Genomic DNA, 23,101 nt, shown 5'->3' with positions numbered 1-23,101 from the left:
GTGAACATTGCCTCTGCCTGAAAAACATTGTGCAAAACTGTGTGTGAAAGACTTGCAAAGTGATTTTGTGAAATCCTTATAAAGGGAAACACTCTCTGTAATATGAAATTACTCCTATTAGAGCTGCAGCTCGAGTGACTCTCCTATACGATCAAGAGCCGCCAATTCAAGTTCTCTTGTCCCTAATTTTCTCTAAACACATTTAGGTTTCATTAGTCTCCCACTGCTGGCACAGATTTTGGCTACTGTTGCATCATGCGAAAGGGGACTACCTGAATTTGTTTAGTTTTTCAGGATGGATGCTGAATATCGTGATAGCGTTAGCACTATAAGAAATGTCAGAAGGAAAACTTCTGAAGAACTTTGTCTTTATTAGTTTATAGAATGAGTTATAGGTGTGCAGATGGCTTCAAAATTAATGGGATTTGGATGCCAAATATTTTTTTTTTTTAGGGTTTAGCCCATTAATCCTTCTACTAAGTCGTAAGGATGGATATACAAGTGTGCATGTAGAGATACATATGTCTCACACGTATGTGCATGTATACATATGTTCAAATATATGAGATAGATACATGTCACTGTAGCGTTGTGTGGCAAAGCAGCGATACAACTGAGTTTCCACTGTTATTTTCATCTCTCAGTGCATCTCCCCCTTCCTCTTTTCTGTAGAAGCACTAAAATTTGACAGCAGCAGACAAGTAGGCGAGGAGACATTTCCCTTTTGGAGAGTTCTAATCCATGTTTTCCTTCCGTTGGCTCCAAAGCTCTTCAGCATTTTGTCCCTGTTTCCTTCTTCTGTGTGAAAAACGGATCCAAGTATGGTAGATATGGAAAGCCCTGCATCCATTAACCTGCATCCTGTGAGACATTAACAGGCATTAATAGGAGAGCCTTTTATTTTATAAGAGTGATATAGTGAACTGGAGAGCTTCTGGAAAATGCCAGGCAACAACCTAGGAGATGTCGGGAGTGGAGCAGGAGAAAGCTGCTCCTGATCTGAGGGGTGTGTGGTAAGAGTGGGACTTGGGTAGGTTTGTGCCAGCGTCAGAGCAGAACCTGGCCTGTGCTGTGCCAAGTGGCAGAAAGGCACCACTAAAAAAAGAAACTGAGGAAAGCCAGAAAGAACAAGCTGTTTCTTAGCAGATATGTGAGAATGGAGCAACTCCCACGGGAGGCCAGGCATGAAGGAGAAGTGGCCCAGCCAGCATGGCTGCCTCGTATCTTAATATAGCAGACTTCTTGGCACAGCAAGGGGGTGAGGCCCGGTGGAGGAGGAGGGCTGGGTTTGCTTTCCCAAAAACGTGTTTGCAATAGCAAAGAAATCCCGCTGGCTCTGTTCCAGTGAACTGTTAGGATTCAGTGGTCTGGCAGTGAAATCCAGCTGTTGGAGGTGCATTCCTCGGTGCTTCTTGTAGATCCTGCCTGCCCCTTGTCCGCAGGTGGTCCGTACTCAGTGGTGGATTAGCTCAATGTCTGGTCAATAGGAGACCCCATCCTGCTGTTAGCAGCGTCTATCCTCTTCCCCTGTAACCCTTCCTCCTTTTTGGAAGCAAGTAGGCATGGCAGATGTGTGGTGTTGTGTGAGCATACACCGATGAGCAGGAGTCAGCCCAGAATTATGTTCTTCATAAGCACTGCAGACCTGGGAAGGGGCTGTTTCCAGCATGGGCTTCTGCAGGCTCAGGCTGTGCTGTTTTGATGTGTGTGAATATGATGTTGCTTTTGCCTATTCCTGACTAACTTCTCTCCCTCAAAACAAACAAAAATTCCAAATAAAATATTTCAAGCCAAACAAAAAGCATTGACAACATTGCACAATAAAAATAATTCCTAGACCTAAATCCTGGGTGCTGCTTCTGCAATACAGATTGGCAGGTGAGGAGATGATAAGTATTGTGCTCTTTCCTCACTGTTGCTGTCTCTTCAGTGGCAGCTATCTCACAGCCTTTTCTGACTCCCTACTCTCATTTCCATCCTTTTGAAATGTAGACCTTCTTGGCTCTTGTTTTTCCTTTGTTTTCTCTGTTCTGTAGGTGCCTCTTGGTTCTGTCCCATCCTTTGCTTGGAGTTCTTTGTCTCCATTCTTGGCGCTCTGCCGGTGTTTCTTTCTCAGTAGCCTTTCAGCTTCTTCCTCCTCGGTCCCCACCATTCCCACCAACTCTTCCTTACACACTCCCTCTCTCATGCACATCCCACCAAACCATTTCTTACCCGCATTTTCCTATTTGTTTTCTCTTTCCGCACACTTCTGTCTCAATTCCTCCCTCTACTCCCAGCTGAATGTCAGCTGTTGTATCATTTAGAAGCAATGGGAACTGATAAAAAACCAATCTCATGGATTCGCTTTTAGGATTGGATTTATAGGATCCTGTCAGCCTATTTCGGTTTTAGTGAAAGAATTTAAAACAATTCAAAAATCCATAAAGATCTTTTCCAGGTTCTCACCTCATTTGACACTGGATGTCATGGATATTCCATATTTATGTCATACATAGTGTTTTAGAGCTACTGCATAACGTGAGCTTGTTTTAATTGAGATCTCTATGATGTTAAACCTAAACCAGAAGTGCATGCTTCCATGTACTGCAGGCTTGTCTTTTATTTGAAGAGGTGTGCACTGGCATGCAGACAATGCAGTTGTTCTTCTTAAGATCAGCTGGAGCTTACACAGTTCCGTTGGCTACAGTGCATTCATTCCAAAACTGCATCCGTGTATAAAAGAGTGGAATTAAGCACCCCATACTTATCTCTCACTCAGCATCTTGGTTCAACCCCAGCTGGCACATAGGACCACACAGCTTCTCGCACAGTTCTCCATCTTCCCCTCCAGAAAGGTAGGGAGAAGAGGGAGAAAAGGAGGGGAAAGGAAAGGGAAAAAACCTCATGGGTTGAATTAAAGACAGTTAGTAGAAAAATAACAGAATAGGAAAATCACAATAATTATAATAATAATGGCAAACGAATATACAAGATAAAGTAATACAACACAAATCACTCTCACCACCTGGTGAATTGGTTGCCCATCCCATCCCAAGCAGTGATCATGGATTCCTGCCTCCCAACCCACCTCCATTTCTATACCGAACATGATGTCTATGGTATGGAATATTCTGTTGGCCATTCTGTTGCTCTGTCTATGTGCCTTTTCAGCTTCTATGGGAAGCTGAGTAGTATAAACATCACCTAGCATCAACTAAAACAGTGTGTATTGACATTCCTTTCATACCAAATCTGAAACATACCAGCCATGAGAAAGAAATTAACTCCTGAAACTAGGACAGTCAGTTTAACCACTGATGATTTTGTTTCTGAGAATGGCACCTTTGAGTACCTTACATACAAACTCAGTTTTGAAGGCAAGCAGCAACATAAGGACTCTTACTATATGGTCAGCATAAATGTAAATGGATGGATGGTGTAACAAATGATTCCAGGATGCCACTGCTGATGTCAGGACTTCACCTTCCCCATTATTGCCACCACCAAAAAAACCCCCTGTAGTTAGGTTGTTGCAGAGTTTAACATGGGTTAGTAGAAGCCCATTGAAAACAATCTGATAATGCAAATCAGGGTGGTAATGGTAGTGAAATATGGATGGAAAACAAGCAAGAAACTTGGAAGGCTGCAGCCACAGCAACGCAGCTTGGGAAAGGAATAACAACAACAAATGATCGCTGTACTAAATCCAGTTAAGAATGAAACTATAAAATATATTAAATGTAGTAGGCTTTTTCTCACCAGGCAGTAGTCATGTAGCATTCAAAGCCGTACATGAAAATCTGAAAATATCATATAAAGAGGACTATTGTGAAAAAATATTTCTAGTAGTCAGGAAAAACGCACCATTTCTTACTAAGGGCAAGCTTCAACTATTGATATAAGAACAATGGCATCTGTTAATGCTGGTAATCATGAACATTTGATGTCTTCAGGTTCTTACCAGGCTTACCACATGCTTTGTCAAGTTAAATGCTGGGAGGAAGCAATGTAGCTGGAACTTGCTGGAATGCCTTAGGTGGAGAAGAGGAAACCCTGTTTCCTGACATATTTTTTTCAGCTAATGCTTTTTTGTAGTACTTGACCAGCTGCATTGCTGAGTGAAAATTATATTTGGAGAAAAATGGCACAACTCACTGAATAATATATAATCTTAAAGAATAAAATGTCTCCATAGCAGTGGGGCTGTGGAAGTAGACTACAGCCTCATCCTTACCTACACGAAGTAATTATTCTGTGTAAGCTTCTTGAATTTTCTGGATCTCGGGAATGCCAGAAAAGCTCCTTGCCACTTCTCCCCCCTCAAGTCCCAGTGGTCATCTGGACGGCAGAGCCATGGCAGCAGAACTGCTGCTGGTGACAAATCTGAGCTTTGCCCAGGGCCCCGGTGGCTGGGCCCCTGTATCATGGAAAAGCCAGCACGTGCCTTGCTGCTGAGTCCACAGGCAGTATTTCATGCCACTTTCCCCAGAGGGTTTAGACCAGAAGAAAGCCATTGAAGCTGATCCCTTCTTTACTCTCATTTTGAAGTCTTGTACAAAGAAAAGGAGAGCAGGCACCAAGCTCTGTATTGTAGTGTGATGATTAAGATTTATAGAGCCAAAAATAGCCCTCCAGATTGCTCCAGTAGGGTGGCATGAAAGAGGAATTTTGGCCACGCTTTCTGCTATAACAAGCAAATCAGATGAGTTCTGAGTAGGCAGTTTTTTCTCCAACTTCAGTACTTACTACAGGTAAAACATTTACCAGATGTATTATTTTTTTATTTAAATTACAGTCTGAAGATCTACATTGTTCTATTTCTTGGGGTAGGTTAGGCACTAACAGGGCAACAGTGGAGTAATACCCCCTGCAACTACATTATTCGTGCAGGCAAAACTCTCTGGCTGTGTTGCCTAACAGTATCGTACAGGCAGAGATGATCTCACCCTGGCTGTGTTTTGAGCTGACCAGGCATCGTATGGATGCAGTTAGTGCAGTGCCCCATTTGAGCTAATAAGAGACATGGCATATTAGCTTGGGGCACTGTCTGACATTTAACATGTCTTCCAGTTGGCTTGAAGCGAGCTTGCATCTGTCTCAGTGTGAACATTGCCTCTGCCTGAAAAACATTGTGCAAAACTGTGTGTGAAAGACTTGCAAAGTGATTTTGTGAAATCCTTATAAAGGGAAACACTCTCTGTAATATGAAATTACTCCTATTAGAGCTGCAGCTCGAGTGACTCTCCTATACGATCAAGAGCCGCCAATTCAAGTTCTCTTGTCCCTAATTTTCTCTAAACACATTTAGGTTTCATTAGTCTCCCACTGCTGGCACAGATTTTGGCTACTGTTGCATCATGCGAAAGGGGACTACCTGAATTTGTTTAGTTTTTCAGGATGGATGCTGAATATCGTGATAGCGTTAGCACTATAAGAAATGTCAGAAGGAAAACTTCTGAAGAACTTTGTCTTTATTAGTTTATAGAATGAGTTATAGGTGTGCAGATGGCTTCAAAATTAATGGGATTTGGATGCCAAATATTTTTTTTTTTTAGGGTTTAGCCCATTAATCCTTCTACTAAGTCGTAAGGATGGATATACAAGTGTGCATGTAGAGATACATATGTCTCACACGTATGTGCATGTATACATATGTTCAAATATATGAGATAGATACATGTCACTGTAGCGTTGTGTGGCAAAGCAGCGATACAACTGAGTTTCCACTGTTATTTTCATCTCTCAGTGCATCTCCCCCTTCCTCTTTTCTGTAGAAGCACTAAAATTTGACAGCAGCAGACAAGTAGGCGAGGAGACATTTCCCTTTTGGAGAGTTCTAATCCATGTTTTCCTTCCGTTGGCTCCAAAGCTCTTCAGCATTTTGTCCCTGTTTCCTTCTTCTGTGTGAAAAACGGATCCAAGTATGGTAGATATGGAAAGCCCTGCATCCATTAACCTGCATCCTGTGAGACATTAACAGGCATTAATAGGAGAGCCTTTTATTTTATAAGAGTGATATAGTGAACTGGAGAGCTTCTGGAAAATGCCAGGCAACAACCTAGGAGATGTCGGGAGTGGAGCAGGAGAAAGCTGCTCCTGATCTGAGGGGTGTGTGGTAAGAGTGGGACTTGGGTAGGTTTGTGCCAGCGTCAGAGCAGAACCTGGCCTGTGCTGTGCCAAGTGGCAGAAAGGCACCACTAAAAAAAGAAACTGAGGAAAGCCAGAAAGAACAAGCTGTTTCTTAGCAGATATGTGAGAATGGAGCAACTCCCACGGGAGGCCAGGCATGAAGGAGAAGTGGCCCAGCCAGCATGGCTGCCTCGTATCTTAATATAGCAGACTTCTTGGCACAGCAAGGGGGTGAGGCCCGGTGGAGGAGGAGGGCTGGGTTTGCTTTCCCAAAAACGTGTTTGCAATAGCAAAGAAATCCCGCTGGCTCTGTTCCAGTGAACTGTTAGGATTCAGTGGTCTGGCAGTGAAATCCAGCTGTTGGAGGTGCATTCCTCGGTGCTTCTTGTAGATCCTGCCTGCCCCTTGTCCGCAGGTGGTCCGTACTCAGTGGTGGATTAGCTCAATGTCTGGTCAATAGGAGACCCCATCCTGCTGTTAGCAGCGTCTATCCTCTTCCCCTGTAACCCTTCCTCCTTTTTGGAAGCAAGTAGGCATGGCAGATGTGTGGTGTTGTGTGAGCATACACCGATGAGCAGGAGTCAGCCCAGAATTATGTTCTTCATAAGCACTGCAGACCTGGGAAGGGGCTGTTTCCAGCATGGGCTTCTGCAGGCTCAGGCTGTGCTGTTTTGATGTGTGTGAATATGATGTTGCTTTTGCCTATTCCTGACTAACTTCTCTCCCTCAAAACAAACAAAAATTCCAAATAAAATATTTCAAGCCAAACAAAAAGCATTGACAACATTGCACAATAAAAATAATTCCTAGACCTAAATCCTGGGTGCTGCTTCTGCAATACAGATTGGCAGGTGAGGAGATGATAAGTATTGTGCTCTTTCCTCACTGTTGCTGTCTCTTCAGTGGCAGCTATCTCACAGCCTTTTCTGACTCCCTACTCTCATTTCCATCCTTTTGAAATGTAGACCTTCTTGGCTCTTGTTTTTCCTTTGTTTTCTCTGTTCTGTAGGTGCCTCTTGGTTCTGTCCCATCCTTTGCTTGGAGTTCTTTGTCTCCATTCTTGGCGCTCTGCCGGTGTTTCTTTCTCAGTAGCCTTTCAGCTTCTTCCTCCTCGGTCCCCACCATTCCCACCAACTCTTCCTTACACACTCCCTCTCTCATGCACATCCCACCAAACCATTTCTTACCCGCATTTTCCTATTTGTTTTCTCTTTCCGCACACTTCTGTCTCAATTCCTCCCTCTACTCCCAGCTGAATGTCAGCTGTTGTATCATTTAGAAGCAATGGGAACTGATAAAAAACCAATCTCATGGATTCGCTTTTAGGATTGGATTTATAGGATCCTGTCAGCCTATTTCGGTTTTAGTGAAAGAATTTAAAACAATTCAAAAATCCATAAAGATCTTTTCCAGGTTCTCACCTCATTTGACACTGGATGTCATGGATATTCCATATTTATGTCATACATAGTGTTTTAGAGCTACTGCATAACGTGAGCTTGTTTTAATTGAGATCTCTATGATGTTAAACCTAAACCAGAAGTGCATGCTTCCATGTACTGCAGGCTTGTCTTTTATTTGAAGAGGTGTGCACTGGCATGCAGACAATGCAGTTGTTCTTCTTAAGAGCTTATGCCTGGACACGCAAAGAGAACCCCCCTTTGTTTCAAATATATGTGGGTCCTATTTACACAGGTCTTACGTGACATATCACCTCTTAATGTTTTCAGTCATAACCTGCTCACTGACTTGCAATTTCCAGCAATTGTCAACAGTAAAATGGTAAACCTTGTAGGAAAATGAAGGCTATTTAAAAGAAGTCACAGTGCATATAGCTTTCACTGTGATGGTGTGGAAGTGACAATTGACTCTGCAAATGCAGACAACTTCTGTGTGTTGGCAATTTGTTTACTGCTAGTCAGACGTTCTCACTGTCCTTTTCCCCATGTCTCTCACAGCACAGTGTTGAGTTGTAATGATTCGGGGACCAGGCGGGTGGTTAATGCAGCTCATGTTGTCACCCTCACGGGGCTCATTTGCCTACAGGCATGTCAGAAGGAACAAGTAATATGAGGGCATATATATAACTGTAGTTGGCAGCGCGCTGAAAAGATGCTGAAGCTGGCTTTAAATGAATAGTGTAGGACATCAGGAGCTAAGTAGCTGAGAAATAAGATAAATTTGCTTGAACGGAGCGTCGTGTTTCTGTAGTTAGGCTGTGTCTGGTACTTGATCTAAATGAGGTATGTGTACATGGTGCGCAGTGTAGATGTCCCCTGCGTGCTATTTGTACCTAGCACTTGCTTGCACATTTCCAGCACAATTCACATCACCCTCACTTCTACACAACGTAAGCGTGACGGGAGGGAGTAAAGAAGAGAGAGCCAGACTTTCCTCACTGGAGTTAATGGCCCAGGGTGTTACAATGACCTTCTGCTCCTCGTGTTCAGGAATTTGAGGTTTGTTTTTTTTCTCCCCCAAACCTTGAGGGATGAGTACACGAGTCTGTACAGTGATTATGTTAGTTGGTGTTCTGGTCTTTAACTGTGTGCCTGCACAAGCCTGAGCCTGTGTGTGCTGCTTCATACTGGGCAAGGCAAGAGCAAACCACGTATCCTTTGCGGTGGTGCCATCTGGGTTTGGTTTAGCAGCTGGGGATCACGGAGCAGCAAGAGAGGCGAGCTTGCTCTGTCTCTCCCTTTTGGATTATGACTGTTGACTGAATGTGTGTGTCCTTGGGTTTGCTAATCTTCTTTCCAAATTCCTCTCCCGCAACAGACACTATAGGTTTGCTGAGCGCTTTGCACCAGCATGCAGCAGGCTGTGTTGTAAGGGAAATGTAGGAGATGGCCACACACACACACAAAAAAAAGGTCTTATAAACAATCTCTTGTGATGATCTCGTGTGATCATCTGTTGAGATATTCCAAGGAGCTGTATAGGTAAGTTTGTTCCAGGCCCAGGTTTTCACTGAAGGGAGTAAAGAGAATCACGATAATTACCAAATTTGTGCTGTATATTGCAGTGGTGTTCTGTGAGAGAGGGAATGTCGAAGAGTTCACAGCTATTGACTGGCAGAGAAGGGATGGAAGTTTCCAACCTTGCCACCACCCAGTATAATAGGGTTTCTAGTTTGGATCAGTTCCAGCTGTCAGACCCCAATTTACTAACCATGTTGGGAAGGACGCAAGTTTTCTTTTTGAAGGTCAGTGTCGTTTAAGGTTATTGAAAGCAAGGAAACCTGTTCCACCTTTATAAGGAAAACATTGCTGTGGAGTTTTTAGGAGCGCACGGTTATAATGAATAACGAATGTATGGTACTTTGTGTAGCGTTTAGCTCAGCCTGAGAAGGAGAAAATAATGGAAGTCTCTTCTTTCTGCCTGTGTGTTCAAACGAAGGAAAATCAAAGCTGTTGTACCAGAGCTATATATCAGCTAATATATTTTAGGAACTGTGGAATGATCATAATTACAAAAAAGTCCTCCAGAGAGAAATTATGACTCATAGTTTATGTTCTCTTTAGTGTTGCTATGGAAAAAGAGGTTAGTGCCAATGGTCATACAGCAATATTAATCTCTGATCTGAAAGAAAAATAAATAACAATCTCTAGCTTAACCCAAAGCAGATTTATTCTCAGTTACTGCAGCACACTCCATTAAAGGGGATAACCATGTAAGAAAAATTAAAGATGACATTGATTATCAGTTCTCAACATGCAGTTAGAGAGAGTTCTTTATTTGAATTAGTGTGCACTTCAGACTCCCCCATTCAACTCGGCAGAGTGAGAGGAAGGGAAAAAACGCATTTTGATCAAAAGGAGGGCAGGAAAGATCAGCCACTACCGACAGCTGCAAGCGTGCTGATTAAAATTTCTTTATGCATGCAGTTAGACTCAGCCTGGGGTTGATGCTGGTTCAAATGCAGATCCTGAAACAAAACCCTAGCAACGGGCAGTTTAAAGTGGTGGAAAGTGGCTATCAGCCTTTTTCCATTTATTTGGGAGAGCGAGGGCCTTGTGTCGGAGCGTGGCGGATGCCTGGGTACTGAGTCAGCACCCTCCGGGCGGCTCTGGCAGTTGTTTCCTGCCAGTTGTTTAGTTGCCTAGGCAAAACCCTCACTCGGGCCGGGGCCAAACAGCTGCCTGCTTGCTCTGCTCGGGTGGTAAATCTCTTTCTTTGCGTGCAGGGAAACTACCCGACACCTTCCTCTTGACGCTCAGAGTGAGCGTGGTGCGTCTCGGTGGGTCACAGTAAAACTTTCCTGTCGGAATACTCAACTTTGTTTTCCGGAGCTGGAGCTGCACTTGCTCCGTTGTGTGCAGTTACCCACAGCAAAGACCCTGCAGTCAGAACTTAGCTTGAGATTTTGCTCACGGTGCACCCTGCAAAGCAGGCTGTAGCCTTCCTTCCTGCCACACTGTTGTTTCTGCCATGCTGATGGCAGGAAAACTTTTTATTCTGTTGATGAGCTAAGCAGATTGGACTGGGGAGATACACAGACCTCATGCCCTGCATCTATGCACACAGCTCTTACTGATGGCCACAGGAGTTGTACATTTGGCCCAGAACCATTGTAGGGTTCAGAGAGTCCTTTGAGCCAGCTGAAGGCTTTTCACCGACTTTCAGGGTTGGACGGTTTGCCCTCTAACAAATTGCCATTACTTCACTAATTCTTCTGAGTTTACATATTTTTTAAGTGTGTGACTATCAGTTTGGCATTACAGCCTGTAACAACAAATGGTTTTCATTGCATGAGTGTAAAGGGCACACAGGTATACTTTACCTTCTGATCCTTTTCTTCTTCTCTTTCTTCTGTCTCTTTAATCATCAAACATGCTTCAGTCAGGCCCGTATGAGAGCTTTCACTGCACTCTCTTATTTGACAGTGAAATGGTCCAGAAAGCCCGTATCTGTGCCTTTTCACAGAGGAGCCAGCTTGTGGATTAGCACGTGGGGGTCAACAGGATGCTCTTTGCCCTTTCCCCTAAAAGGGGACAGAAATGTCAGCTGGTTTTCTGGTATTGAAAATGGAAGTATCAGCAGCTGCTGAGTGCTGCTAGTTTAAATATTTATACCATAAGGACTTTATCACACCCTCTTTCTTTGTGCAAAGCTCCTGCTGATTTCGGTGGAGGTCAAACTCTGAATCTGTGCAGCAGCTAACAGGTCAGGTCTTCCAAGGAATAATGGTACGAGTGGAGCTCGCAGGCAGGTGCTGTACCCATGTTATCGTGTCAAGAAGGGTAAACAAGCAGTTTTTTAAAAAAGTAATTATGTAGACAAACCTGTCAGCACAAGCATGGAATACCCGTGCATATGCTTGACATCTGCCAGCTTGACAAGATCCAGGCACATACTTCAGATACTTGAAAGAATGCAGTGCTGCTGGTGCTGCGGTCTGTCTCCTCCCTGAAACAGTAAGTTTTGCAGACAGACTAATGCTTTTAGTCAGGATTCGAGAATGGAAGGAGAGGGGAAGAAACGGCTTGGGGGCCATCTTGGGATCCTAGGCTTGACTCTTCCTCTGCTTTATAAGATAGCACAAAAGCAGACATTCATGAGTTGAGTAAAACGTTCTTCTCCCTTGCAAAACATGCTTTCTTAGTTTTGTTAGGGTGACAGGCCCGCTTGTCCTTCTAAACCTGTGAATGTGATGGAGAAAACGTTTAATTCTAGCCCTTCAACTGGTGGCTGTGTGTGTAGTGTAACCTGAAGTGGCTATTTGAATTAATTCTCACAGATGCTCAGTATCTGCGTTTCCAATGGTTTTACTGAATAGCATTGTAATGCTCTTAAAACACTGCACATGGGATTTGTTTCAGCATCTCTAAAACTGGATAAAGCGTGGCCAGGGGTATTGTTTGAATTAAAGCTTAGTAGGACAAACAAACCAGGCATATCTGAAAGCGAAATGTAAACATGATGCTAGGGTTCCTGGTTAGCGCTTTGTGGCTTCGAGAAGTTGACAGCTGTTACATAAAGGTTAAACGTGCATTCTTTGGTCTGTCAGTAAAATTAAGCCCGCTAAAGACTATGTGGCACTCCAGAAGACAAGAGTTTAACTGTGTGCATAAACAGAGTATACACTTCAATATAAATATGCTTTCAGGACTATTTAAAGTATTAGAAGTGTGCTGCAGTCCAATAAAAAATGCAGATAGAGCTAGCAGGTTTTGGAATGTGCCTGACTAACGTTCAGATGGGCTAGAGATCTGACAAGTGTCTGGAAAGCAAAGCGCTGGTGTCTGCATTGCTAAATAACAGCAGAGGATGAGGAAGAAAATGGTATAGGTACAGTGGCACATGAACTGATGTAATAAATGCTTGACCTTTAAATTTCATCTTTGCCAACTTCTCAGACTGCTTCTCCCAAAGACTGACATGGCTGTGTTTTATGTTATGCTTTTATTTGTCATATTTGTAGTTAGTTACAAGTAAAAATTACTGAAATCCATTGTAGTTAATACAAAATAAAAATATAGCTGCACGACTTATGCCATGATTTCTCTTACAAACAGTATCTTCTATATGATACCATACACTTAAGAGCTTAACTCTTAATAGTACTCGCCTCTACACTAAACTCTTATTGACTAACTTCCAGTGTGATTTACTGGTTACAGATATTACCCCCGTGGAGTAATATCTCTTAATAATTTTATAATGGTATTTTTGCTGTAGTTTTTATTTCCTCTGTAATTTGTGATTCTAAATACAAGTTGACGGACTTTTTTAGTGCAACCTTTTAGTGCAATGTTAATTATCAGTAGAATTTTATGTATATATATAAAATAAAAATAACCCACTGCATAAACAAACAAGGATGTAAGGTAACTCTTGTGGGTATTGTGCTTCCCTTTCCTTCCTTCGCCCTTTACCTTTGTTAAATGACAGGAATGAACATTCAAAGTGAACAAACTACCCCTTAACCTCTCATTTTCAATCAATTTTGAAAAATTACAGACTTGTAATTTTGAGAGCAGGTAGGCAGCTTTGATGAAAGTTATTAGCAGAGAATTGAATCCTGTGGTTTTGCAGACTCATCCCTGCTATGAAGTTCAATCCATAACACATTGTTCCCTTTAGAAATGCCTAAAATAATACTTCACCTTTTTGAAAAAAATGTCCTTACATCCCTGTAATTATCTAACTCTTCTGTGTAGATATAGGTCTATATATGAAATAATTTGTAAAAAGATAAATTATGCTATTTTCAAAATACTCTGAGATACAAAGTTGTGCAGGTGCAAAGTTTGATAGTATATTGCTATAAATACTGAGAATTAATTAGTGTTATCTGAGTATATATTCTTTAAGCTGGAAGTGTAGGTTTAATATTGGGGCAGGGGCTTGCTTTTTTTGTATTTCATAGCATTTCATACTTTCTTCAGACTATCTCCATGTTTGTATCAAATTCCTTCTATTTTTTTTTTTTCTTTTCAATTTCAAATCCCTTAAAGGTGCAGTAACTGATCACACATTCATGCTTGTCACTAATGTATTTCCATTACTCTGGTAGATTGAAAAACATCTTTTTGTTTCCACCTAAACACAGTCATTTCTTCTAAGTGAACAGTGAGATACTGCTGGCAAAAATCTTTCCCCCACTGAAATGGATGGAAGAAACTTTTCAGCTTCACCCTCTAAGTACTCTGCTCTTCTAGTCTTACAGCGTTGTGGAGCAAAGCCCCAAACTATACGTGTATACACAGTTACTGAGGCTATTAGTATTCACAGAGCATAGCAAGGAAACCAAAATCAAATGTTCTCATTGGTATTTCTACATTTACATACAAAACTACTCACAGTGCCATGAAATACTGAGGGAGAAGAAAACAGAACAGAAACGTTTGGGTTTTGACTACTCTCCACGCATTCCTCTGACCTAACTATAAGAAAGCCAGCTGACCAGCTTGCTTCTACTAGACATACTCTTTTCCTGCTAGTTTCTTACGCCAGCTGACAGCATCTCTAAATTAATAACCACCAGTGACTGGGCCTAAAATGGAGCATGTTGCAGCCTGTGCCATGGACCTTGTTCACTCTGCATTCCAGCATGATGCAATAAATTACCACTGCAGAGAAACGGATGGAAGAAACTGAATAGTTACTACCGCCTGTGTAGCAGAAACCAGTTACGCGCTGAAGTAAAACCGTGCATGTCTGGAAGGTGAAGGAAGGCACACGGGTTGATTACGCTGTTTGGTCTATCTGCAGGACAGCTGCTTGGGTCGTTTCTTCGTCAGATTGTTCCATTTCCCCGCCGACTGGGTTGTTTCTTTCATCATACAGTTTCTGGCTGGGAGCTTCTAGGGGCGTTCCATACTCTTCATCGTCTTCAACAATGGACAGCTCGATGTTGTTGTTCATCATGGCGTTCCCTTCCGTTCTGGCTTCCTTCTCTAGAGAATCAGTTACTGCTTTGCCCTCCTCGGTCAGTGAGGTGGTAGGTGTCATATCTGAGTGCATGTCAGCGAATGACATTTCATCCTCATTCTCAGCTTGGTCGTTGCTTGTAGGTTCTGCTGGTCTGTCCTCAGCTTCAGCAGGGCTTTCTCCTTCACGGACTTTCTTCATGTTGAATGTGAGGGGAGATACTTTGAAAGGCGAACCCTTTGAAGAAGAGGATTTTTGATGATGTACAGTAAGTGATTTTTTGATCTTTTCTCTCCGTTCAGGCGAGACAATCTTTGTGCTGATCTTGTTCATCTTCTTCTCAATGTTTTGGCGGGAAAATGCTTTCTTGAGGCTGTCTACCTTCTTGAGGCTGGATCTTTTAATTTTCTCAGCTCTTGATTCTTCTGTTTTCTCCTCTGCGCTGTCATCCACGTCATCTTCCTCGTGAAACATTTCGTCGTCTGAACCCAATTCCACTGTGTGCAAGGTTTCTTCCAGTGTTTTGTTCTCATCCACAGGCTCCTCTTTTCCTTCTGTAATGCTGGGAATAGGCTCTTTTGCAAAAACACTGGCAGGGATCTCATTTTCCTCCTGAAAGAATTGACAATATTTGAGTTTCATAGTTCACAGGACACAAATTTAATAAACAAAGCACAACCCTGAACAATTATTTTTTTTTTTCCCCCCCATGATGAGATGAAGGATGCTGAACATTTCTTGTTGTTTCAGCATATTTAACCAGTAACAAGCCACTCAAAGCCCGCTGAACCATTATCTGGTACAGTTTAAGACTAATGAGCTGTCAGCTGTAAGATTTCTCTTTCAGAGCGACTTGGAGTGTATACAGAATGGAAATCCCATTCTTTGTCATTTAAATTAGATAGTCTTTAATAAGAGTTTAGCTGTGAAGTCATACACCTATCCCTGGGGAGAAGGGATGGTATGGTGACAAAGGATGTCATGCTACAGGCCCCTGTGTAGACCTACAGAAGTCACATAACCCCCAGAGATTTCAGTTTCTCTTGCTAAAGACTGGGAATATCTCTGCAGAGATGTTGGTTGCGACTGAGAGGTATCTTAGATGGCAAATGCAGTTAGCACTTTCACAGTATTTCAGAAAAACGTATGTTGCTGTTAAAAATGTATTGTCGATACTGAGAAGCCATGCAGTCTGTGATGTTTAAAGTATGTGCTATTTTCCAGCTATTGACAGAAAAAAAAAAAAGTAAATTTGGTTGGTAAATTGGTGAATATTAAAAATATGGACACAACGACAACTTGAAAAATGAAAATTAAAAAAAATGATGGCATACAGAAATAAACAGACATTATACAACATAGAAAACACTAGTAGTCACTTCTAGCCAAGAGAAAAATGATTCCTTTTTAGAAACAAAACCAAGAAAGAGCATGGAAAGAAAGAAGGTATCTGAAAACATGACAGGCTGAAGAAGGGCAGAAGCTGCAAGTGGTAACGAAGTACCTCTGTGACCACTGAGCGCAGCAGCTCTGCAACCCCAACCCCTTCAGAGGCAGCACAATGAACACTCTGTTCTGCGGTAGGTTTTGCAGGCATCTACCCATGCAAAGCAAACAAGGCTCCTCGCACCCTCCCTTTTATTTTCAGAATCGTTATGCCTTAGATCTGCATGTTCTCTATTTACTACCTTTTTAACACCTTCAGACAAGAGTGCATGGAATATCACCTAGTGTTATGGATTGGAAGGGGTTGGGTTTTTTTGCCCTCCCTCCCCTGCCAATTTATCTTTAGATATGAGAAGCAGTAAGTGCTGAGTGAAATGGTTGTAATAGTCTCAGATCTGTCCCTAGTGGGCCTGAGTGTACAGTTAAGGGGAAAAAAAGGCCACATACACTTCAAAGTTCACGCTCATTATTTCAGGACTGAGCATATAGTTGTGATCACTGGAGAGAATGGTGTCTCGAGTTAAATTTGCTGTCAAGACTGTATAAGGATGTCTTTGTGAAGAGACCCCAGTACTTTGTACATGGTTGCTTTTAAAAACAAAATACTCCTGACTACCTTGTAGCGCTTCTGGAACTCAAAAATATGCATGTGGACAGGCAGAATCATTTTATACCATATATACACAGTATATAATCATATATATTGTGATTCAAGCGTGTTGACGAATAGCCCTTGGGGATATGAAAATGAAAAGTACTAAAAAAAATGTGATGGCTGTTTAACAGTTTGTATGTGCTTTGCTTCCATGGTTTCCACACACCTTCCTGGACCAGTGGCCTCGGTCAGATACGCTGGCGCAGACAAAGCTTTCTAAGCCATTTGCCTGCAGTGGAACATCTAATAAAGCCAGTGTTCTTCTCCTGACACCTATAGTGTTGTTGCAACTCTCGGCAACAGTGACCAAGATAACAAAACAAAGAAAACCTGAACCAGCATTAAATGAAAACAGCTGTAACTGCAGTACAAATATTTATATTTTCTCTCCATTGCAGTTAATGAAAAATATGAATTACATGAGTGGGTGCAATCTTAAATTATTCCCCAGATCATGAGAACTCAGTATGAAGCATCATTTACCTGTCTTGTGCATTCTTTCCAAACCTAGGTAATCACATACAGTTTTAAGCATCTCAACATTCAGGTGCAAGTGCCTGAATGGCATAGAAAACTCTGATTTTAATGAGTAAAGATGGGTTGTAACTTTTAAAGTATTTAATCTAGGAAAGTGATGTCGTATGAGATTGATCACAGTGCAGTCTGAGCCAGAGCCAGGCCTGTGTGGCTGATCTCAAGGTCAGTTTAGCCTCTGTGTCTACAGTATTTGCATGAAACTGAAGTACTGCGTGCAGTCTCTAGAAGAATATGGACATGGATTTTGTTTCAATTTTAATCAATTTTGTGGCTGAGTAGAAGGGAGACTGTCAAACTATCCATATTTGTGAAGGAAAAAAAAAGAAAACCCAATATACTACACAATAATGAGCTAATGATTTAATTAAAAGCAGATTCTGGGTAGTCTTTGGCTATCAGACAGTACTAGCATTCAATAAATTACCTCTCTGTCCAAGTTTCCTGCATGGCCCTGGAAAACATCAGCCTCTGGACATCTATTACTCTGCTTGTAAAATGGGAATGACATGTTTTCCTATCTCACGTTTCTAAAAGACCTTAGGATCACAGGCACTATTAAAATGCAAATGAAAATAAATTAAGTAAAATGCATTGGAAATACAAAGGTGGTGTAGTAGGAATGCTCTGTGGTGGAACAGACATTTCTGTTTCAAATACAGCTACTGATTGTGTTGTTATAAGTGGGCTATTGGTAACTTTTTGGTCTAACAAGTTTATACGACACCTATATTTTGTTTTGATACATTTTTCAAGCAGTCTGGTATTTCATTTAGGAAAGACTAGAACAATACACTGAAAAATGCCAACTGTTACAAACTGTGTAACTATTTTCCATGCAAAAAAAAAAAGTAGAACTTTGATCTTTTCTTCTTGATCTAATCTAAAATTCTGAGAAAGCAATACATCTTTTTATTTTCCATATCTGAGTTCAAAAACAGCACTTGTGTTTTCTCAGATGAGCTTGACTGTAGGTAGCGAGCTCCTCTGAATTTTTTTTTTCCATGTAGGAGCAAAATAGACTTGTGCAAATTCTCCATGTAAAACAACTCTTGCTAATACTAATACTTGCAAAGTTAAAATCAGTGCCTTCCCTGTGGCTTCGATCAGCCATTCTTGGGAACTTTCTATAGGTCCTAACCTCAACTCTACGTTTTACCAGAAAGGAAGGTAAGATCTGTAATGGCATACTACAAAACCAGACAGCCTGAGTGAACAGGTAGTTAATTTACTCAGGAGTGATGAATCTCTGAGGCTGCATAAGGGAAATTGGTGTGCTCTGGTTTGGATTTTTGTTAGATGCGTGGTAAGAGCCCATGGCCTTCAAGAAGGAGAAATGGCATTTTCCCACCCTACAGTAGTCCGGGCTCCTCTGTACTTTGTAGATGCTGTTTTTATGCCTAAATGATTACTAGTCTAAAACTTGTTTTGCTGCACAAAATAGGTCAGAAGATGACAAATCCTTCTAAAAACAGCTATAGCTCCACCTACTTTCCTTGGACAAATACGTGCTCTGCAGACCTGGCTATCACCACGGGGAGGGAGGAGGGCAGGGAGCAGGCTGGGACTGCGGGCAAGGAGGAGGAAATTGCCAGTTGCCCACCTGCAGGCTGGGGTGTTGTGGGTTTGGCTGCACCGCCTCCCTGACCTCCCATGGCACAGCTGGATCAAGTCCTAAGAGCCACGTGAGCTATTTTTGTCATTAATCAAAATAAGAGTGTTCTCCCTGCAAGGCTCCAGTGGGAAATTTAGTAGTTAGATAATAGCATTATCAGTTTGTGATTCTTCTCTTTTCCTCACTTGGTCATTTTTGAGTTTGAAGTTGCTTTTTCAAAAGGTGATTACAGTGACCCAAATAACAGGATACAACCAAATGGCTAATGTCCTGTGCCTTCCTTTTGCTTCATTTCAGGATGAAGCATTTACCAAGTGCAGCACCTGAAAGGGGCATGAATATCAGCATTCTTGACCCCAAGCTGCAATTCTGACTTATTTTACCTGTCGTATTCGCTAGCAAACATGACATCTCATTGGAAAATTGAACATGAGCCTTTTTTTATCTTGCATTTTGCTTTTGCAGCTAAAACAACAAAACCCCCACCAAACCAGAACCAAAAAGCCGGTCATGTGGCGAGAACAAAATAGAAGGGAACAATGCCAAAGCTTAACAAGGATTTTTAAAACAGTCACTTCAGTGTTTTGCTAAATTGCTGTGTCACTTGTGGCATTTGTAATAACTTTTGCATCCTCAAATGCTTGGAATAGACCTCCATTAAAATATGTCACCAATTAAAGAAATATATGCAAACTAGGAACAATGCAGTCAGTCTAGGGAGAGAAAACTAAGAGCATTTTAATGGAAAATATGTAAATAGCTGAACTTTTCTAAAAGCAGTTCATTCTCAGCATGTACGCAGAGGGAAAGCTGATGCTGGCAAGTGGCAGCACGGTTCCATAAAATGCAGACTCAGTCATGTGTTGTGCTGTGCTCAGTGCTCCCACCAAGCATCGGGGAGTCTGAGGTATATGGTGAATGCAGAACAGAATCACAAATAAGTATTTTTATTTTCATACCGAGCTGTCTTCCTAAGCTGGAAAAGCGAGTCCTAACGAGAAACATGCTGTGTGAAATTTGGGACTGATATTTTTTTTTTAGTGCAAAAGAGGAATCCCTGCAGCTGTAGCGAAGTCTCATACATCCAGGTTTCCCTCCTGTTTTTACAGAGATCTGGCGTCAATATGACTTCATTGCTGCGACTTCTCCTTCCTGCAATTGTTTTTCCATGGATTCCTGTTTGGGGCAGGGCAGAAGCCCAGCCAGCCTTCTGCTTTTCCCGCTGTACAATTACCCTAGCAGGGCAGTGGCCCCGCTGACTTCCAGGTTGCCCCACCTCCAGCTTGTAAGGGAGGGTTGAAGGAGGTGGGCACGCAGGTAGGGTGCCTGCCCAGGCTGGCATCAGGCATATGGGCACGGCCTCCCAGCATCCACCAGCCCTCTGGGTGCAGCCACTTCCCCCGTGGAAAATCCCAGCTCCTTCCAGGCTCCACTGGAGAAAGCCCCAGGCGCTGCCCACCCTAGCTATCCTCCCACATCCCAGGAAGTTCTGCTGGCCGTCCTGGTTTTCCAGCCAGCCACGCTGCCTTTTAGCAGCAGGCCGGTGCCAGGAGCAATTCCCAGTTGACAGATGAATTTTTTTTTATTTTTTTTTTTTACTGAATTTAACTGCAGTGTTTCTTTTCTAAGGCATGTGTTCCCCATCTGCATCAGCTTGGGATCGGTTGAGTTCATCTCCTCCAGCTGTGGCAACATATTTTCCAGTGAGAGAATGGAACAGAGTCAACTAAATCCTTGTAAAAGGAACGAAGAACAACCCTGCTGTCCAAAGGTACCGCTCTGGATTTTCTTTAGCTGTTGTTCTGTGATGTGGGACTGTGTTGTTTGCTTTGGGGCTGTGCCCTTTAGGACACAGTATTAAGGTTTAAACAAGCCTTAGGCTTTGTGATACTATTTAGTGTCGTGAAACAAGCAAAGCCAGTTTGTCCCCTGTCAGGACACTGCTTTACCCTTCAAACCCTCCTTGGTGAGTTTTACCGTTACTTTTCAGCCAGTGCCTGCAAATCACTGCCACTAGGCAGCAGCAGCAATGGGGATCCCTAGCTGAGGTAATGTTAACTGCCTTGCACACACAGCTCTGTTTTTGTCTTTCCACATTATGTCATCTTAAAATGCTAAAATTTGAGTTCTGTGGAGGAAGGCGGTGTAGTTGTAATAGCAAGGCTTGATTCTCACTCTTGGAGGTAGCAGAAATGCCACAAAATTACCTTTCCCCAGGCCACGCTGGTGCCCCCTCCCCATGGGGAGCATTCAAGGTCTAGGGCTGAACCTGGAGGCAGGAGCCAATCATGAGCTAACGGGGCCTGCAAGATGGCAGTGGTTTGACTTATGATCTTACAATTACTTGCAGAAGTACAGAGAACATGTGTCTTTTAATTTACCCAGTCCCTGGAATAATTTCCACATTCCTTCTGGGGTGGAAACACCACGCTCAGTACACGCTGCAGCTCCTCCTCTTCTGGCTTGACAAGCCTGGACTGTAATTTGGGAGAACAATAAGCAGGGAGGTGGGGGCTTCCTTTCTAGGGGAAGCGCCTGTGCACTAAGCAGGCCTGCCAGCTTTTAGAAATCAAGTACTGCTCTGTTGTTTTGGGTTTATTTCAATAGAAAAAAACCTCAACAACCCAAGGAGCAGAGTTAGCAACTGACAGATGTAACACCCAGCCAACAAGTTTAGTGTGAGGAGCTGGTGATGTGCCTGAGCTGTGGCTACTCCAGGCCCACCTTCCCTCTCCTTCCATTCCCCAGTGGAGGTCTGTCTGCCTTTTTTTTTTTTTTTTTTTTTAAAAAGATGTGAAAATCATGTTCCTGTGTTTAGTTAAAGCTCACGCCGTGTTCTGTCCGGACCATTGCTTAAAAAGGGGAAAATATGCAAACTGCTGCTATCACTGGATGGACTCCCAGGGAGCTGAGGTTTTAGCTGCATTTTTATGCTCATCCCTGAATGGGGCAGAACAGCGTGAGGAGCTGAAGCAGAGCCTGAGGCTGCAGCACTGCCCCTCTCCTGCTTCTGAGGGCAGATGCAATGGCAGTTTTCAGAAGTAGCACTACAGGTCAGCAAAGTGGGCTCTATTCTCACCTTTGCTTAAAGAAAAGAAAAAAGGGGCCCTTTTTTCAAGTTTAGTTTAGAAAGAACCAAGAATAACGAAACAGCTCTTTCCCCAAGTATTGCTGAGAGTTGGTAAAAGATGGCTCTTTCCCCAAGTATTGCTAAGAGTTGGTAAAAGATGGCTCTTTTCCCAAGTTTGCTAAAAGTTAGTAAAACAAGGTCTTTTTCTTCAGGTTCGATAACAGTTAGTAAAAGACAGTTCTTTCTCCAAGTTTGCCAAGAGGTAGAGGGGTCTTTCTCAAAGTTTGCTAAAAGTTAACCAAAAAAAGGGGTCTCCCCATGTTTGCTAAGAATTAGCAAAAAAAACCCAAAAAAACAACAGCTTTCTTCCCAAGTTTGCCAAGAGTTAGCAAAAAAGGACAGCTCTTTCCCCAGGTTTGCTAGGAGTTAGCAAAGCAGGCTTTTCCTCCCAAGTTTGCCAAAAGTGGGCGTTTCTCCTGAATTAGCTAAGAATCAGAGGGCTCTCTCCCCAAGTTTACTGAAAGTTAGCAGAAGAGTGCTCTTTCCTGAAGTTTGCCCAGATTAAAAGGAGGTTCTTCCCCCAAGTTTGCTAAGTTAGCAACACGACATCTCTTTTCCACAAGTTTGCTGAGAGTTAGTAAATAAAGTCAGCTCTTCCACAAGTTTGCTAAGAGTTAGTAAATAAAGTCAGCTCTTCCACAAGTTTGCTAAGAATAAAAAGTGGGGTTTTTTCCTCCCCCCAACCCCGGGTTTGCTGGGAGTTAGCAGAAGGGGGCTCGGTGGGGCCGGGCGATGCGGGGAGGGGGGTGTTGGTGGCGGGGACCCCTCTCACCTGGAAGATGAGCACCTTGAAGCGGTCCCGCCGGAGGAGCTGTGCGAAATGCTGCTCCAGCCGCCGCACCTGGTCGTCCTGCTTCCCCACCCGGTCCCGCATGGCGCGGGTGTGGGCGCACACCTTCCGCGACTTCTCCAGCAGCTTCTCCACCGCTTCCCCCGTCGCCCCGTGGCTGCGGCACAACTTCTTCAGGTCCTCCTGGATACTCAGCACCGCCCTTTCCAAAGCCCGCTGCCTCTGCTCCATCTGCCGCTGCTGCCTTTCCACCGTTTCCAACATCGACATCAGTTTCTCCAGTAAAGCCAGGACGGTCAGGGCGTTCACCTGCCCCCCGACTGCCTCCGACGGCGGGAGCGGGGGGACCGCGCTGCCTCCCGCCGCCTCCCCCATCGCGGCGCCGGGACGGGACTCTGGATGCCGGTGCCTCTATTAAGGGCTGAGCCTTCCTCCTCCCCCGGG

General features: G+C 43.1%; 1 protein-coding gene and 1 long non-coding RNA gene across 2 annotated transcripts in view; one reads left to right on the top strand and one right to left on the bottom strand.

The window, feature by feature from the left end:
* Positions 1-23,101, top strand: part of LOC106895200 — a 54,112-nt gene that overhangs the window by 5,351 nt on the left and 25,660 nt on the right. Inside the window, exon 2 of the long non-coding RNA XR_001413382.1 lies at positions 20,367-20,508. This is a non-coding gene — a long non-coding RNA (uncharacterized LOC106895200). The remainder of the gene's footprint in view (positions 1-20,366; positions 20,509-23,101) is intronic.
* SDPR (serum deprivation response) lies at positions 12,498-23,068 on the bottom strand. Its single transcript, XM_014954424.1, has 2 exons — positions 22,640-23,068; positions 12,498-15,099 (listed from the first exon to the last, which is right to left on the bottom strand). The coding sequence occupies exons 1-2, from the start codon at positions 23,030-23,032 to the stop codon at positions 14,305-14,307; spliced, it is 1,188 nt and encodes a 395-aa protein (XP_014809910.1). The 5' UTR covers positions 23,033-23,068; the 3' UTR covers positions 12,498-14,304.

This window comes from Calidris pugnax, unplaced genomic scaffold (assembly GCF_001431845.1).
Source record: "Calidris pugnax isolate Ruff unplaced genomic scaffold, ASM143184v1 scaffold103, whole genome shotgun sequence".
NCBI classification, from domain to species: Eukaryota; Metazoa; Chordata; class Aves; order Charadriiformes; family Scolopacidae; genus Calidris; species Calidris pugnax.
The sequence above is the reverse complement of the archived record's forward strand: the minus strand, read 5'-3'. Positions and strand labels throughout refer to the sequence as shown.

Excerpts from the sequence above, each read along its gene's own strand:
- SDPR (XM_014954424.1), bottom strand. The coding sequence starts at position 23,032 with ATGGGGGAGGCGGCGGGAGGCAGCGCGGTCCCCCCGCTCCCGCCGTCG. Across the intron at positions 15,100-22,639 it reads TCAAGGTGCTCATCTTCCAG|GAGGAAAATGAGATCCCTGC; the intron begins GTGAGAGGGGTC and ends CAATTCTTTCAG.